The sequence below is a fragment of the Trichomycterus rosablanca genome, chromosome 3 (genome assembly GCF_030014385.1).
Source record: "Trichomycterus rosablanca isolate fTriRos1 chromosome 3, fTriRos1.hap1, whole genome shotgun sequence".
Taxonomy (NCBI): Eukaryota; Metazoa; Chordata; class Actinopteri; order Siluriformes; family Trichomycteridae; genus Trichomycterus; species Trichomycterus rosablanca.
In genome coordinates this window covers 1,866,098-1,880,918 of record NC_085990.1, presented here as the reverse complement: position 1 = coordinate 1,880,918, position 14,821 = coordinate 1,866,098, and the positions used below count along the sequence as shown (strand labels likewise).

The 14,821-nt window shown below is 44.6% G+C and overlaps 3 protein-coding genes across 3 annotated transcripts in view; 1 reads left to right on the top strand and 2 right to left on the bottom strand.

The window, feature by feature from the left end:
* The window catches only part of LOC134310157 (tetratricopeptide repeat protein 24), a 184,471-nt gene that overhangs the window by 151,049 nt on the left and 18,601 nt on the right, over window positions 1-14,821 (top strand). The window lies entirely within an intron of this gene.
* LOC134310749 (trichohyalin-like) lies at window positions 2,367-5,047 on the bottom strand. The gene is made up of 3 exons (XM_062992390.1): window positions 2,847-5,047; window positions 2,619-2,759; window positions 2,367-2,518 (listed from the first exon to the last, which is right to left on the bottom strand). Exons 1-3 carry the CDS (start codon window positions 4,813-4,815, stop codon window positions 2,451-2,453), a joined length of 2,178 nt encoding a protein of 725 aa, XP_062848460.1. The 5' UTR covers window positions 4,816-5,047; the 3' UTR covers window positions 2,367-2,450.
* LOC134310748 (microtubule-associated protein 1B-like) lies at window positions 10,945-13,562 on the bottom strand. Its single transcript, XM_062992389.1, has 3 exons — window positions 11,425-13,562; window positions 11,197-11,337; window positions 10,945-11,096 (listed from the first exon to the last, which is right to left on the bottom strand). The coding sequence occupies exons 1-3, from the start codon at window positions 13,544-13,546 to the stop codon at window positions 11,029-11,031; spliced, it is 2,331 nt and encodes a 776-aa protein (XP_062848459.1). The 5' UTR covers window positions 13,547-13,562; the 3' UTR covers window positions 10,945-11,028.

The following is a 14,821-nucleotide window of genomic DNA, read 5'->3' as shown; positions in this document are numbered from 1 at the left end:
AATATATGCAAAACCGCCTTTTACCATCTTAAGAACATTTCAAGAATTCGCCCTTTTCTTTCTTTTACTGCTGCTGAGACTATTATTCATGCGTTTGTGACATCCCGTATCGATTATTGTAATGCAATGTTATATGGTCTCCCTAACCGGCTTTTAAACAGATTACAGTATGTCCAAAACTCTGCAGCCAGGGTGCTGACCCGTAAAAGATCTGTCGAACATATTACACCTGTGCTGAGGGATCTTCACTGGCTTCCAGTACAGTTTAGAGTGCATTATAAAATACTGGTGCTTGTCTATGAGTCTCTCCATGGCCTCGCCCCCACATACTTGACTCACTTACTTCAGAGCTATGTTCCGTCACGCACTTTACGCTCCTCAAATTCGCATCTCCTAGCAGTTCCATCTGCAAAATTACGTTCTGTAGGTGACAGAGCTTTTAGTGTTGCTGGCCCTAAACTCTGGAATGAACTCCCACTACAGATACGTACCTGTCATTCATTGTCATTATTCAAAGTTAGTCTCAAAACACATCTCTATCAGTTAACTTATGAGTGAGCAATCGCTTAATCATTTATTTAGTGTTATATTTTCATCTTACATTTTCATTGTTTTGTTTTAATTTTGTCTTATCTTGTATTTTACTCTACTTTTATACCATTACTATCCTAATCATGACATTATTATCTATTTTATTTACATGCACATTACTGTTTTATGTTGATGCTCTCTGTAATTTCTATTGTTTTTATTGTACAGTAGCCTTGGGTCTCGTGAAAGGCTCTTTATAAAATAAATGTATTATTATTATTATTATAAACGCTCTGTACTGGTTATAAGAGCTCTGTACTGGTTATAAACGCTCTGTACTGGTTATAAGAGCTCTGTACTGGTTATAAACGCTCTGTACTGGTTATGAGAGCTCTGTACTGGTTATAAACGCTCTGTACTGCTTATAAACGCTCTGTACTGGTTATAGGTTTTATATATTTTTATAGGTGTGCCCGCTGTATTTGTAGATCCATGTTTGTCGGCAGAGGCAGTTAGTTTTTCAGAAGTTGTTTAATGAATTGTGTTACCGAGCTGCCCTCTGCTCCCTCTTTCATGCCAAAGATGCGGATGTTATTCCGCCGATTTCTTCCCTCTTGGTCTGGCAGCATATCCTGTAGTGTTCTCTGTGGTTTTATAGATTGAAGCAGAGCCTCTTTTGCCTCCATGTTCCAGTTTTCTAACTCTTCGATTCTCTGTTCAGTTTCCGTGATTCTTGTAGCTCGTGTGTTTAGTTCTGTCGTTGTTTCCGTGAGCCGCCGGTTAATGTCCTTCCTAAAATCCTCCAGTTCTTTTTTTCATTTCTTTTTTCATTTCTTCTTTGAATGTGGTGAACTCTATTTTCAGTTCGGTTTTAAAGTCCTGGATTTCCTTAACGATGTCTTTCATTACTGTTCGAATCACCGCAGCCGCCTCGGACTCCATGCACTCTTCCTCTCCCTCCATGTCATCTGCTGTATCGTCTCCGTCTCCGTCGGTCAATTCGGGTTGTTTTTTCGGGTTCTTTTGGTTTATTTGTCGTCTTGGTCTTCCTCCCCTTTCCATCTCTGTTTCAGATGTATTAATTTTTATCGAAATAATCGAATTCGGGTTTTTTTTATCGAGTACTGATCGGGAGCAAGTTATCTATGCTGCCATCTTGGGTTGCCAGTTTGCAATATTTTTAACAACTGTGCAATTTTTGGTTAACTTCCTCTATTAATACTGTTTATATTTTTGTAATTTTTACATATTCTTACTTCTTAACATGTGTACATACATGTAAACACTTTGTCTTTTTCTATTTTTTGTATTCTAACACTGCACATTTCCCCCTGTGGGATAATAAAAGGCGATCTTATCTTATCTTATCTTATCTTATCTTATCTTATCTTATCTTATCTTATCTTATCTTATCTTATCTTATCTTATCTTATCTTATCTTATCTTATCTTATCTTATCTTATCTTATCTTATCTTATCTTATCTTACCTTACCTTACCTTACCTTACCTTACCTTACCTTACCTTACCTTACCTTAACACCAGAAAAAGTCGCTAGAATTGTCGCTAGTCGCTTTTTTGAAGAAAAGAAAAAAAGTCGCTAAATACAGCGACAAAGTGGATAAATTGGCAACACTGCATACGAGACACCAGCACAGCACCCAAACCTCTACACTTGACACCAGATCAGACGCTAGTTCGCTGTCTGGAACCTCTTTTATCTGGAACCAGAACCGGAACCGTTCCACGTCGGTGGAAAAGGGGGATCGGAGCGATTGGATCTTTATCGGTCCACCCTCAATACCCAACGTACACAAAATCAAACCAACCAACATGTTCATGAAGGCACTTTATTGTTATTTTGATGTTGGAAAAGTCGGCGTGTGATTGGATGATCTCCGGATCGTCACCACCTCAGCTTCAGGCGTTGAAGAACTGGAACCGTTTGGTTCTCAGGCTGGCTCTCCTCGACTTCGGCATCGGGACACCTACACAGCAACACAGAGCCGACATGCACACGTGTTACAGGAAACTCCAGCGTTACTCCACCTAGCGTGTATAACGTGTATTTCTGAATTGAAACCAGACCTTCATCTTCACGCGCGGTCTCCATCAGAGCCCCGGACTCTCCAGGTTGGGCTTCGACGATGGGGGGAACAAGAACGTCGTCCTGCAGCTGCTCGTGGTCCGGTAGGTTTGAAGACGCCTCGGAGATGTTCTTCAGTGGATCTGAGGGAGAAATGCAACCTGATTCAGTTTGTAACGTTCACCTTCATCAGATCACCACCATCCATCTATAAAATCCCTCAAATGTACCTTCAGTGCATCCTCTATCCAGGTTCTGCTCCTTCAGTTTCCATGTTTGGTGCTCCAAAGCTGCTGGCTCCTCCAGTTCTGTCCACTGGTGCTCAGGTGCTTCATCCCTGTCTGGTTCCTTCACCCGGTTCACTAGAACCACCTGCCTGTCCTGTAGACACACCTGCTTCTCAGGTTTATTAACCTTAGTCTTCAAACCTACCTGATCCACTCGTTCTTCTACCTTTGTCATCTGGTCCATCTGAAGCACCTGCTTCTCCAGCCTTTTGTTCTCCATCCTCTCCAGGTTTTTGAGGACCATTTTCTCCTCTAAATTTGGCTTCTTTATTTCAATCTGGTTCTTTCCTACCTGCTTTGGTTTTAACACTGTGTCCACTGGGTCCACCTGCCTCTCTACCTTCTTCACAACCTGGTCTGGTTTTTCCACTCGGTCCATCTGCCTCTCGGCCTTCTTTATCTCATTCTCAATGAAACGAACCCTATTTTTTACATGTTCCTTCCACTGGTTTATTAGGATGACCTGCTCTGGTTCTTCCACCAGGTTCAGCGGGGCCATCTGCCTCTCTACCTTCTTCACAACCTGGTCTGGTTTTTCCTCTGGGTCCACCTGCCTCTCGGCCTTCTTCACGACCTGGTCTGGTTTTTCCTCTGGGTCCACCTGCCTCTCGGCCTTCTTCACGACCTGGTCTGGTTTTTCCTCTTGGTCCACCTGCCTCTCTGCCTTTTTGATCTCATTCTCAATGAAACGAACCCTATTTTTTACATGTTCCTTCCACTGGTTTATTAGGATGACCTGCTCTGGTTCTTCCACCAGGTTCAGCGGGGCCATCTGCCTCTCTACGTTCTTCACAACCTGGTCTGGTTTTTCCTCTGGGTCCACCTGCCTCTCGGCCTTCTTCACGACCTGGTCTGGTTTTTCCACTGGGTCCACCTGCCTCTCGGCCTTCTTTATCTCATTCTCAATGAAACGAACCCTATTTTTTACATGGTCCTTCCACTGGTTTATTAGGATGACCTGCTCTGGTTCTTCAACCAGGTTCAGCGGGGCCATCTGCCTCTCTACCTTCTTCACAACCTGGTCTGGTTTTTCCTCTGGGTCCACCTGTCTCTCTACCTTCTTCACAACCTGGTCTGGTTTTTCCTCTGGGGCCATTTGCCTCTCTACCTTCTTCACAACCTGGTCTGGTTTTTCCTCTGGGGCCATCTGCCTCTCTACCTTCTTCACAACCTTGTCTGGTTTTTCCACTGGGTCCACCTGCCTTTGGGCCTTCTTCACGACTTGGTCTGGTTTTTCCACTGGGTCCACCTGCCTTTCGGCCTTCTTCTTGACCTGGTCTGTTTTTTCCACTGGGTCCACCTGCTCCACTGGGTCCACCTGCTCTAACTTCTTCATCTCAATCTCAGACACCAGAACCACCTTGTTTACTGGTTCCCTCCTCTGGTCCTTTAGGACGACCTGCTCTGGTTCTTTCACCAGGTCCTGTGAGGCCACCTGCATCTCTACCTTCTGGCGTCTCTGCCACCATTTTCTCTTCTTTACCTGCTTCTCCATCTTTGGTATTTGGTCTGCCTGGTCCTCTAAAACATTCTGCCCCACTCCTTGCCCCATCTCTTCACCCTTTACCCCGCTTCCCTCCTGACCCTCCACGTCCTGCATCTCTACCTTCTGGCGTCTCTGCCACCATTTTCTCTTCTTTACTTTCTTCTCAGGTTTGGTTTTTCCCAGAACCACCTGCTTCTCCATCTTTGGTATTTGGTCTGCCTGGTCCTCTAAAACATTCTGCTCCACTCCTTGCCCCATCTCTTCACCCTTTACCCCGCTTCCCTCCTGACCCTCCACGTCCTGCATCTCCACCTTCTGGCGTCTCTGCCACCATTTTCTCTTCTTTACCTTCTTCTCCGGTTCGTTTACCCGCCTGTGCGGCTCGTCATCGTCAGATGGAGAAGTCCAACAGGAGAACATGTTCATGCTGCTTACTGTCTCGGCGTCTCAGATCAAATGAGCACAAACACACGAAACGCGGCTATTTATACCAGAGGTTTGGAGTGTGGTGATGTCATCATGATGATGTCACAATGTGTGCATCATCACTGCTGCTCTCAGCATCATTAACCTCTAGTGTAGAGCGGGACAGTGGGAGGAGCTTCAGGCCCTATTAATCGAAAGGTTGAGGGTTCGAATCCCAGTTCTGCCTTTTAGCAAGACCTTTAACCCTGTTTGCTCCAGGGGCGTAACAGCTGGAATACTGCACACCTGTACATGTATACATGACTAATAAAGGCAATCAATTCTATTACCATATACGTATTTACACACACACACACACACACACACACACACACACACACACACACCGACCAGGCATAACATTATGACCACTGATAGCTGAAGTGAATAACACTGATTATCTTTTCATCACAGCACCTGTTAGTTGATGTTAGAAGCAGAAAAATGGATGCACGTTTGGATCCTGGTCTGCAGGGGTCAGTATCTATCAAAAGTGCTCCAAGGAAGGGACAGTGGTAAACCGGCGATAGGGTCATGAGCGCCAAGGCTCACTGATGCACGTAGGGAGAGAAGGCTGGCCCGTGTGGTCCGATCCAACAGACGAGCTTCTGTGGACGTTCTGCTGGGAAACCTCGGGTCCTGCCATCCATGTGGATGTTACTCTGATACGGAGCTCCTACCTAAGCATGGTTGAAGACCATGTTCACCCTTTTATGGAGACGCTTCCCTGATATCTGTGGCCTCTCATAGCAGGATGATGCGCCCTGACTCTATACTGGTTATAAACGCTCTGTACTGGTTATAAGAGCTCTGTACTGGTTATAAACGCTCTGTACTGGTTATAACTGTCTCCCTATACTGGTGGGAGGTGTTGGAGAGTTACGCTGGCGTGTTTGGCTGCCGCTTCTCCCCCGTTGAAACTTACAAACTGTTAATTGCTGTTATTTTAAATATATATTTTTATTTTATTTTTATTGCTCACTCCTGTGCTGATCTTATTTTCTTGAGAAGCTTTTGCTTCCTCAAGCTTGCTACACCTGATCTTTTCATCTGTGGCGTGGACCTGCACCGGTGTTTACTTTCTGGATTACAGTGTGAGCTTTGGTGATTATTCTCTGTGGAGTGATTTGTGACATAGTGTCATAATTACATCGATCTGAGTCGGCTTTTTCTGCGACTGGGTTTGCTGGTTCTCACTGGGATATCTGGAATAATTCCTGCTCTGCGTCTCTGGTGGACTTGCTGTGTTACCTACCACGGAGGCTTTAAGCATGGCTGTAAGAACTGTAAGGTACTCTTTTAGTGAACTATATGCACTACAAAACACTTACTTTAAACCATCTGACTCACTTTATCATCTTCGCAACCTTGGCATCCTGCGGAGACCTAAATACTGCCACCGAGGATCAGGTCGGACGTTCGTCTACAAACAGCATTTGAATAATATTCCCACACTTTGGTCGCCATGTCGTCCTAAAATTCCCACGGAAACGTTCGACTCATCTACACAAGCTAGTGGTCGGATACTTCAATATGTTAAAATAATAAATCTGTCTCCACCGAACACTGACTCTAATGTTCAATGTGCTTTACTGAATGTACGCTCTCTTAATAACAAAGCATCACTCATTGCTGATGTTATTGTGGAGCGCAATATTGATCTGCTTTGTTTAACTGAAACTTGGCAGCAACCCAATGATTATGTTGCATTGAACCAAACTTTACCTGCTGATTATTTATATGTATCGCAATCACGTTTATCGGGTCGGGGTGGGGGACTTGCTGTGGTGTACCGGACTAATCTTAAAGTTAGAACGATCCCACTTCCCCCTGTGACCACATTTGAATGTCTTGCACTGCTCATTTCTGCCTCTAGATCTGTTTTAATTCTGCTCATCTACCGGCCACCGAAATTATCACCTGTTTTTATTTCTGAATTTTCTGACATGCTCACCTCTTTTATACCTGTGTACTCTAATGTACTGCTGCTTGGTGATTTTAATATTCATGTTGATTCTGAAAACTGCTCATTTGCTAAAAGTTTCTTAGATCTCCTTAAATGTTTTGACATCGCTCAGAATGTAAATTTTCCCACTCATAACAAAGGTCATACTCTGGACATTGTCTGTACTGTTGGCATCGCTCCCACTAACCTGCATGGTATTGAACTGTTTATTTCTGATCATAAGGCTGTGTTTTTTAATTTTGCCATACCATGTCTTCAGCGTGGGCAGCGTAAATCACACCAGTTCTCATTTAGGGACACTAGAAATATCACTCCTTCTCTCCTCATGGACATGCTCAGTCAGACTGATCAAACTGATCTTGATAGTCACAACACGGACCAGCTTGTGGCTCACTATGACAGTACCCTCTCTGCAATCTTTAGTGAATTGGCACCACTAAAGACTCGCAAAGTAACCTTTACACAACCCGCACCCTGGTACACACCAGAGCTGCGTAAACTAAAAGCTGCAGGTCGTCAGCTTGAGCGTCGCTGGAGGAGAACTGGCTTGACGGTGCATGCACTCGCTTATAAAGATCACGTTGGCTGTTATAAAGAGGCACTGAAAAAAGCAAAAACATTTGACTACTCTAACCTCATTCAACACTCAAATGGCAATCCCAGAGCTCTTTTTCGAACAGTCAATAAGTTGATACGCCCACTGAATTGCTTTCCATTAACACCTCCAGTTGAACTCTGCTCACAGTTTTTGGACTTTTTTAATCATAAAATTTATTCCATATATGCACAGTTTCCTATTATTCCACCTTCTGTGAATCCTCATTCTCTCTCTGTACAATTTACTGGTAGTCATCTTTCCACTTTTTCTACTGTTAATGAGGGTTATGTCAGTCAGCTCATTTTAAACTCAAGAGTCACTACATGTCAGTTAGACCCCATCCCAACACAATGGGTGAAATCTTGCCTTCCTGCTATCTGTCCCCTTATTACAAAGGCCATAAATGCATCACTCACTTCAGGATTGGTTTCAGCGTGTTTGAAGCTGGCAGCTGTTACTCCTGTGTTAAAAAAACCTGGCTTAGACCCTGACAACTTTGCTAACTTTAGGCCAATCTCTAATCTTCCTTTTTTGGCCAAATTGTTAGAGCGAACTGTTGCTTCTCAGCTAAATGATCACCTGGAATCAAATGAACTGTTTGAAGTGTTCCAGTCTGGTTTCAGGAAGAACCATAGTACGGAAACAGCATTAGTTAAGGTGGTGAATGATTTGCTATTAGCTGCTGACCAGGGGATGCTGAATGTGTTGATTCTATTAGATCTTACTGCTGCTTTTGATACGGTTTGCCATACCTTAGGCTTGCAACATTGATTGGCATCAACGGCACTGCTTTTAATTGGTTCCAATCTTACCTTACAGATAGGCAGCAGTTTGTTTCGGTCGGGAGATTTCGGTCTGATCCGTGTGTGTTGTCCCGTGGTGTCCCTCAGGGTTCAGTGCTTGGCCCCTTGCTCTTTTTATTGTATATGCTCCCTCTGGGTAACATAATTAGAAGGCATGGGCTCCAGTTTCACTGTTTTGCAGATGATGTTCAAATCTACATCTACACCAAACCATCTCATACTCTTCCTCCCACTGTACTAATCGAATGTCTGACTGATGTACGGGCCTGGATGAGTGAAAACTTCCTGAGCCTAAATAGCACTAAATCTGAGGCCATACTGATTTCCTCACCTGCGACTGTCAGGAAGCTCAGTAACATTCATTTTTCTATACCGGGTTTTGTTACTTCTTCCTCTGCTCAGGTTCGAAATCTGGGTGTCATTCTGGACACAACACTGTCATTTGAGCCTCACATCAAAAATATATGCAAAACCGCCTTTTACCATCTTAAGAACATTTCAAGAATTCGCCCTTTTCTTTCTTTTACTGCTGCTGAGACTATTATTCATGCGTTTGTGACATCCCGTATCGATTATTGTAATGCAATGTTATATGGTCTCCCTAACCGGCTTTTAAACAGATTACAGTATGTCCAAAACTCTGCAGCCAGGGTGCTGACCCGTAAAAGATCTGTCGAACATATTACACCTGTGCTGAGGGATCTTCACTGGCTTCCAGTACAGTTTAGAGTGCATTATAAAATACTGGTGCTTGTCTATGAGTCTCTCCATGGCCTCGCCCCCACATACTTGACTCACTTACTTCAGAGCTATGTTCCGTCACGCACTTTACGCTCCTCAAATTCGCATCTCCTAGCAGTTCCATCTGCAAAATTACGTTCTGTAGGTGACAGAGCTTTTAGTGTTGCTGGCCCTAAACTCTGGAATGAACTCCCACTACAGATACGTACCTGTCATTCATTGTCATTATTCAAAGTTAGTCTCAAAACACATCTCTATCAGTTAACTTATGAGTGAGCAATCGCTTAATCATTTATTTAGTGTTTTATTTTCATCTTACATTTTCATTGTTTTGTTTTAATTTTGTCTTATCTTGTATTTTACTCTACTTTTATACCATTACTATCCTAATCATGACATTATTATCTATTTTATTTACATGCACATTACTGTTTTATGTTGATGCTCTCTGTAATTTCTATTGTTTTTATTGTACAGTAGCCTTGGGTCTCGTGAAAGGCTCTTTATAAAATAAATGTATTATTATTATTATTATAAACGCTCTGTACTGGTTATAAGAGCTCTGTACTGGTTATAAACGCTCTGTACTGGTTATAAGAGCTCTGTACTGGTTATAAACGCTCTGTACTGGTTATGAGAGCTCTGTACTGGTTATAAACGCTCTGTACTGCTTATAAACGCTCTGTACTGGTTATAGGTTTTATATATTTTTATAGGTGTGCCCGCTGTATTTGTAGATCCATGTTTGTCGGCAGAGGCAGTTAGTTTTTCAGAAGTTGTTTAATGAATTGTGTTACCGAGCTGCCCTCTGCTCCCTCTTTCATGCCAAAGATGCGGATGTTATTCCGCCGATTTCTTCCCTCTTGGTCTGGCAGCATATCCTGTAGTGTTCTCTGTGGTTTTATAGATTGAAGCAGAGCCTCTTTTGCCTCCATGTTCCAGTTTTCTAACTCTTCGATTCTCTGTTCAGTTTCCGTGATTCTTGTAGCTCGTGTGTTTAGTTCTGTCGTTGTTTCCGTGAGCCGCCGGTTAATGTCCTTCCTAAAATCCTCCAGTTCTTTTTTTCATTTCTTTTTTCATTTCTTCTTTGAATGTGGTGAACTCTATTTTCAGTTCGGTTTTAAAGTCCTGGATTTCCTTAACGATGTCTTTCATTACTGTTCGAATCACCGCAGCCGCCTCGGACTCCATGCACTCTTCCTCTCCCTCCATGCCATCTGCTGTATCGTCTCCGTCTCCGTCGGTCAATTCGGGTTGTTTTTTCGGGTTCTTTTGGTTTATTTGTCGTCTTGGTCTTCCTCCCCTTTCCATCTCTGTTTCAGATGTATTAATTTTTATCGAAATAATCGAATTCGGGTTTTTTTTATCGAGTACTGATCGGGAGCAAGTTATCTATGCTGCCATCTTGGGTTGCCAGTTTGCAATATTTTTAACAACTGTGCAATTTTTGGTTAACTTCCTCTATTAATACTGTTTATATTTTTGTAATTTTTACATATTCTTACTTCTTAACATGTGTACATACATGTAAACACTTTGTCTTTTTCTATTTTTTGTATTCTTGAAAGCTGCTGTAACACTGCACATTTCCCCCTGTGGGATAATAAAAGGCGATCTTATCTTATCTTATCTTATCTTATCTTATCTTATCTTATCTTATCTTATCTTATCTTATCTTATCTTAACACCAGAAAAAGTCGCTAGAATTGTCGCTAGTCGCTTTTTTGAAGAAAAGAAAAAAAGTCGCTAAATACAGCGACAAAGTGGATAAATTGGCAACACTGCATACGAGACACCAGCACAGCACCCAAACCTCTACACTTGACACCAGATCAGACGCTAGTTCGCTGTCTGGAACCTCTTTTATCTGGAACCAGAACCGGAACCGTTCCACGTCGGTGGAAAAGGGGGATCGGAGCGATTGGATCTTTATCGGTCCACCCTCAATACCCAACGTACACAAAATCAAACCAACCAACATGTTCATGAAGGCACTTTATTGTTATTTTGATGTTGGAAAAGTCGGCGTGTGATTGGATGATCTCCGGATCGTCACCACCTCAGCTTCAGGCGTTGAAGAACTGGAACCGTTTGGTTCTCAGGCTGGCTCTCCTCGACTTCGGCATCGGGACACCTACACAGCAACACAGAGCCGACATGCACACGTGTTACAGGAAACTCCAGCGTTACTCCACCTAGCGTGTATAACGTGTATTTCTGAATTGAAACCAGACCTTCATCTTCACGCGCGGTCTCCATCAGAGCCCCGGACTCTCCAGGTTGGGCTTCGACGATGGGGGGAACAAGAACGTCGTCCTGCAGCTGCTCGTGGTCCGGTTTGTTTGAAGACGCCTCGGAGATGTTCTTCAGTGGATCTGAGGGAGAAATGCAACCTGATTCAGTTTGTAACGTTCACCTTCATCAGATCACCACCATCCATCTATAAAATCCCTCAAATGTACCTTCAGTGCATCCTCTATCCAGGTTCTGCTCCTTCAGTTTCCATGTTTGGTGCTCCAAAGCTGCTGGCTCCTCCAGTTCTGTCCACTGGTGCTCAGGTGCTTCATCCCTGTCTGGTTCCTTCACCCGGTTCACTAGAACCACCTGCCTGTCCTGTAGACACACCTGCTTCTCAGGTTTATTAACCTTAGTCTTCAAACCTACCTGATCCACTAGTTCTTCAACCTTTGTCATCTGGTCCATCTGAAGCACCTGCTTCTCCAGCCTTTTGTTCTCCATCCTCTCCAGGTTTTTGAGGACCATTTTCTCCTCTAAATTTGGCTTCTTTATTTCAATCTGGTTCTTTCCTACCTGCTTTGGTTTTAACACTGTGTCCACTGGGTCCACCTGCCTCTCTACCTTCTTTATCTCATTCTCAATGAAACGAACCCTATTTTTTACATGTTCCTTCCACTGGTTTATTAGGATGACCTGCTCTGGTTCTTCCACCAGGTTCAGCGGGGCCATCTGCCTCTCTACCTTCTTCACAACCTGGTCTGGTTTTTCCTCTGGGTCCACCTGCCTCTCGGCCTTCTTCACGACCTGGTCTGGTTTTTCCTCTGGGTCCACCTGCCTCTCGGCCTTCTTCACGACCTGGTCTGGTTTTTCCTCTGGGTCCACCTGCCTCTCGGCCTTCTTCACGACCTGGTCTGGTTTTTCCTCTGGGTCCACCTGCCTCTCGGCCTTCTTCACGACCTGGTCTGGTTTTTCCTCTGTGTCCACCTGCCTCTCGGCCTTCTTCACGACCTGGTCTGGTTTTTCCTCTGGGTCCACCTGCCTCTCGGCCTTCTTCACGACCTGGTCTGGTTTTTCCTCTGGGTCCACCTGCCTCTCGGCCTTCTTCACGACCTGGTCTGGTTTTTCCACTGGGTCCACCTGCCTCTCGGCCTTCTTTATCTCATTCTCAATGAAACGAACCCTATTTTTTACATGTTCCTTCCACTGGTTTATTAGGATGACCTGCTCTGGTTCTTCCACCAGGTTCAGCGGGGCCATCTGCCTCTCTACCTTCTTCACAACCTGGTCTGGTTTTTCCTCTGGGTCCACCTGCCTCTCGGCCTTCTTCACGACCTGGTCTGGTTTTTCCACTGGGTCCACCTGCCTCTCGGCCTTCTTTATCTCATTCTCAATGAAACGAACCCTATTTTTTACATGGTCCTTCCACTGGTTTATTAGGATGACCTGCTCTGGTTCTTCAACCAGGTTCAGCGGGGCCATCTGCCTCTCTACCTTCTTCACAACCTGGTCTGGTTTTTCCTCTGGGTCCACCTGTCTCTCGGCCTTCTTCACAACCTGGTCTGGTTTTTCCTCTGGGGCCATCTGCCTCTCTACCTTCTTCACAACCTGGTCTGGTTTTTCCACTGGGTCCACCTGCCTTTGGGCCTTCTTCACGACTTGGTCTGGTTTTTCCACTGGGTCCACCTGCCTTTCGGCCTTCTTCTTGACCTGGTCTGTTTTTTCCACTGGGTCCACCTGCTCCACTGGGTCCACCTGCTCTAACTTCTTCATCTCAATCTCAGACACCAGAACCACCTTGTTTACTGGTTCCCTCCTCTGGTCCTTTAGGACGACCTGCTCTGGTTCTTTCACCAGGTCCTGTGAGGCCACCTGCATCTCTACCTTCTTGCGTCTCTGCCACCATTTTCTCTTCTTTACCTGCTTCTCCATCTTTGGTATTTGGTCTGCCTGGTCCTCTAAAACATTCTGCCCCACTCCTTGCCCCATCTCTTCACCCTTTACCCCGCTTCCCTCCTGACCCTCCACGTCCTGCATCTCTACCTTCTGGCGTCTCTGCCACCATTTTCTCTTCTTTACTTTCTTCTCAGGTTTGGTTTTTCTCAGAACCACCTGCTTCTCCATCTTTGGTATTTGGTCTGCCTGGTCCTCTAAAACATTCTGCTCCACTCCTTGCCCCATCTCTTCACCCTTTACCCCGCTTCCCTCTCCACCTTCCACGTCCTGCATCTCCACCTTCTGGCGTCTCTGCCACCATTTTCTCTTCTTTACCTTCTTCTCCGGTTCATTTACCCGCCTGTGCGGCTCGTCATCGTCAGATGGAGAAGTCCAACAGGAGAACATGTTCATGCTGCTTACTGTCTCGGCGTCTCAGATCAAATGAGCACAAACACACGAAACGCGGCTATTTATACCAGAGGTGTGGAGTGTGGTGATGTCATCATGATGATGTCACAATGTGTGCATGTAGCTGAGAGTGGTGCTGATCATCATCACTGCTGCTCTCAGCATCATTAACCTCTAGTGTAGAGCGGGACAGTGGGAGGAGCTTCAGGCCCTATTAATCGAAAGGTTGAGGGTTCGAATCCCAGTTCTGCCTTTTAGCAAGACCTTTAACCCTGTTTGCTCCAGGGGCGTAACAGCTGGAATACTGCACACCTGTACATGTATACATGACTAATAAAGGCAATCAATTCTATTACCATATACGTATTTACACACACACACAAACACACACACACACACACACCGACCAGGCATAACATTATGACCACTGACAGCTGGAGTGAATAACCCTGATTATCTTTTCATCACAGCACCTGTTAGTTGATGTTAGAAGCAGAAAAATGGATGCACGTTTGGATCCTGGTCTGCAGGGGTCAGTATCTATCAAAAGTGCTCCAAGGAAGGGACAGTGGTAAACCGGCGACAGGGTCATGAGCGCCAAGGCTCACTGATGCACGTAGGGAGCGAAGGCTGGCCCGTGTGGTCCGATCCAACAGACGAGCTCCTGTGGACGTTCTGCTGGGAAACCTCGGGTCCTGCCGTCCATGTGGATGTTACTCTGATACGGAGCTCCTACCTAAGCATGGTTGAAGACCATGTTCACCCTTTTATGGAGACGCTTCCCTGATATCTGTGGCCTTTCATAGCAGGATGATGCGCCCTGACTCTGTACTGGTTATAAACGCTCTGTACTGGTTATAAGAGCTCTGTACTGGTTATAAACGCTCTGTACTGGTTATAAGAGCTCTGTACTGGTTATAAACGCTCTGTACTGGTTATAAACGCTCTGTACTGGTTATAACAGCTCTGTACTGGTTATAAGAGCTCTGTACTGGTTATAAACGCTCTGTACTGGTTATAGGTGCTCTGTACTGGTTATAAACGCCCTGTACTGGTTATAAGAGCTCTGTACTGGTTATAAACGCTCTGTACTGGTTATAACTGTCTCCCTATACTGGTGGGAGGTGTTGGAGAGTTACGCTGGCGTGTTTGGCTGCCGCTTCTCCCTTGTTGAAACTTACAAACTGTTAATTGCTGTTATTTTAAATATATATTTTTATTTTATTTTTATTGCTCACTCCTGTGCTGATCTTATTTTCTTGAGAAGCTTTTGCTTCC

What these genes read in the sequence shown, in the direction of transcription:
- LOC134310749 (XM_062992390.1), bottom strand. Translation starts at nt 4,815, where the DNA reads ATGAACATGTTCTCCTGTTGGACTTCTCCATCTGACGATGACGAGCCG. An exon ending in GGATAGAGGATGCACTGAAG is followed by an intron (nt 2,760 to 2,846) that starts GTACATTTGAGG and finishes TTTCTCCCTCAG; the next exon opens with ATCCACTGAAGAACATCTCC. An exon ending in GACCGCGCGTGAAGATGAAG is followed by an intron (nt 2,519 to 2,618) that starts GTCTGGTTTCAA and finishes GTTGCTGTGTAG; the next exon opens with GTGTCCCGATGCCGAAGTCG.
- LOC134310748 (XM_062992389.1), bottom strand. Translation starts at nt 13,546, where the DNA reads ATGAACATGTTCTCCTGTTGGACTTCTCCATCTGACGATGACGAGCCG. An exon ending in GGATAGAGGATGCACTGAAG is followed by an intron (nt 11,338 to 11,424) that starts GTACATTTGAGG and finishes TTTCTCCCTCAG; the next exon opens with ATCCACTGAAGAACATCTCC. An exon ending in GACCGCGCGTGAAGATGAAG is followed by an intron (nt 11,097 to 11,196) that starts GTCTGGTTTCAA and finishes GTTGCTGTGTAG; the next exon opens with GTGTCCCGATGCCGAAGTCG.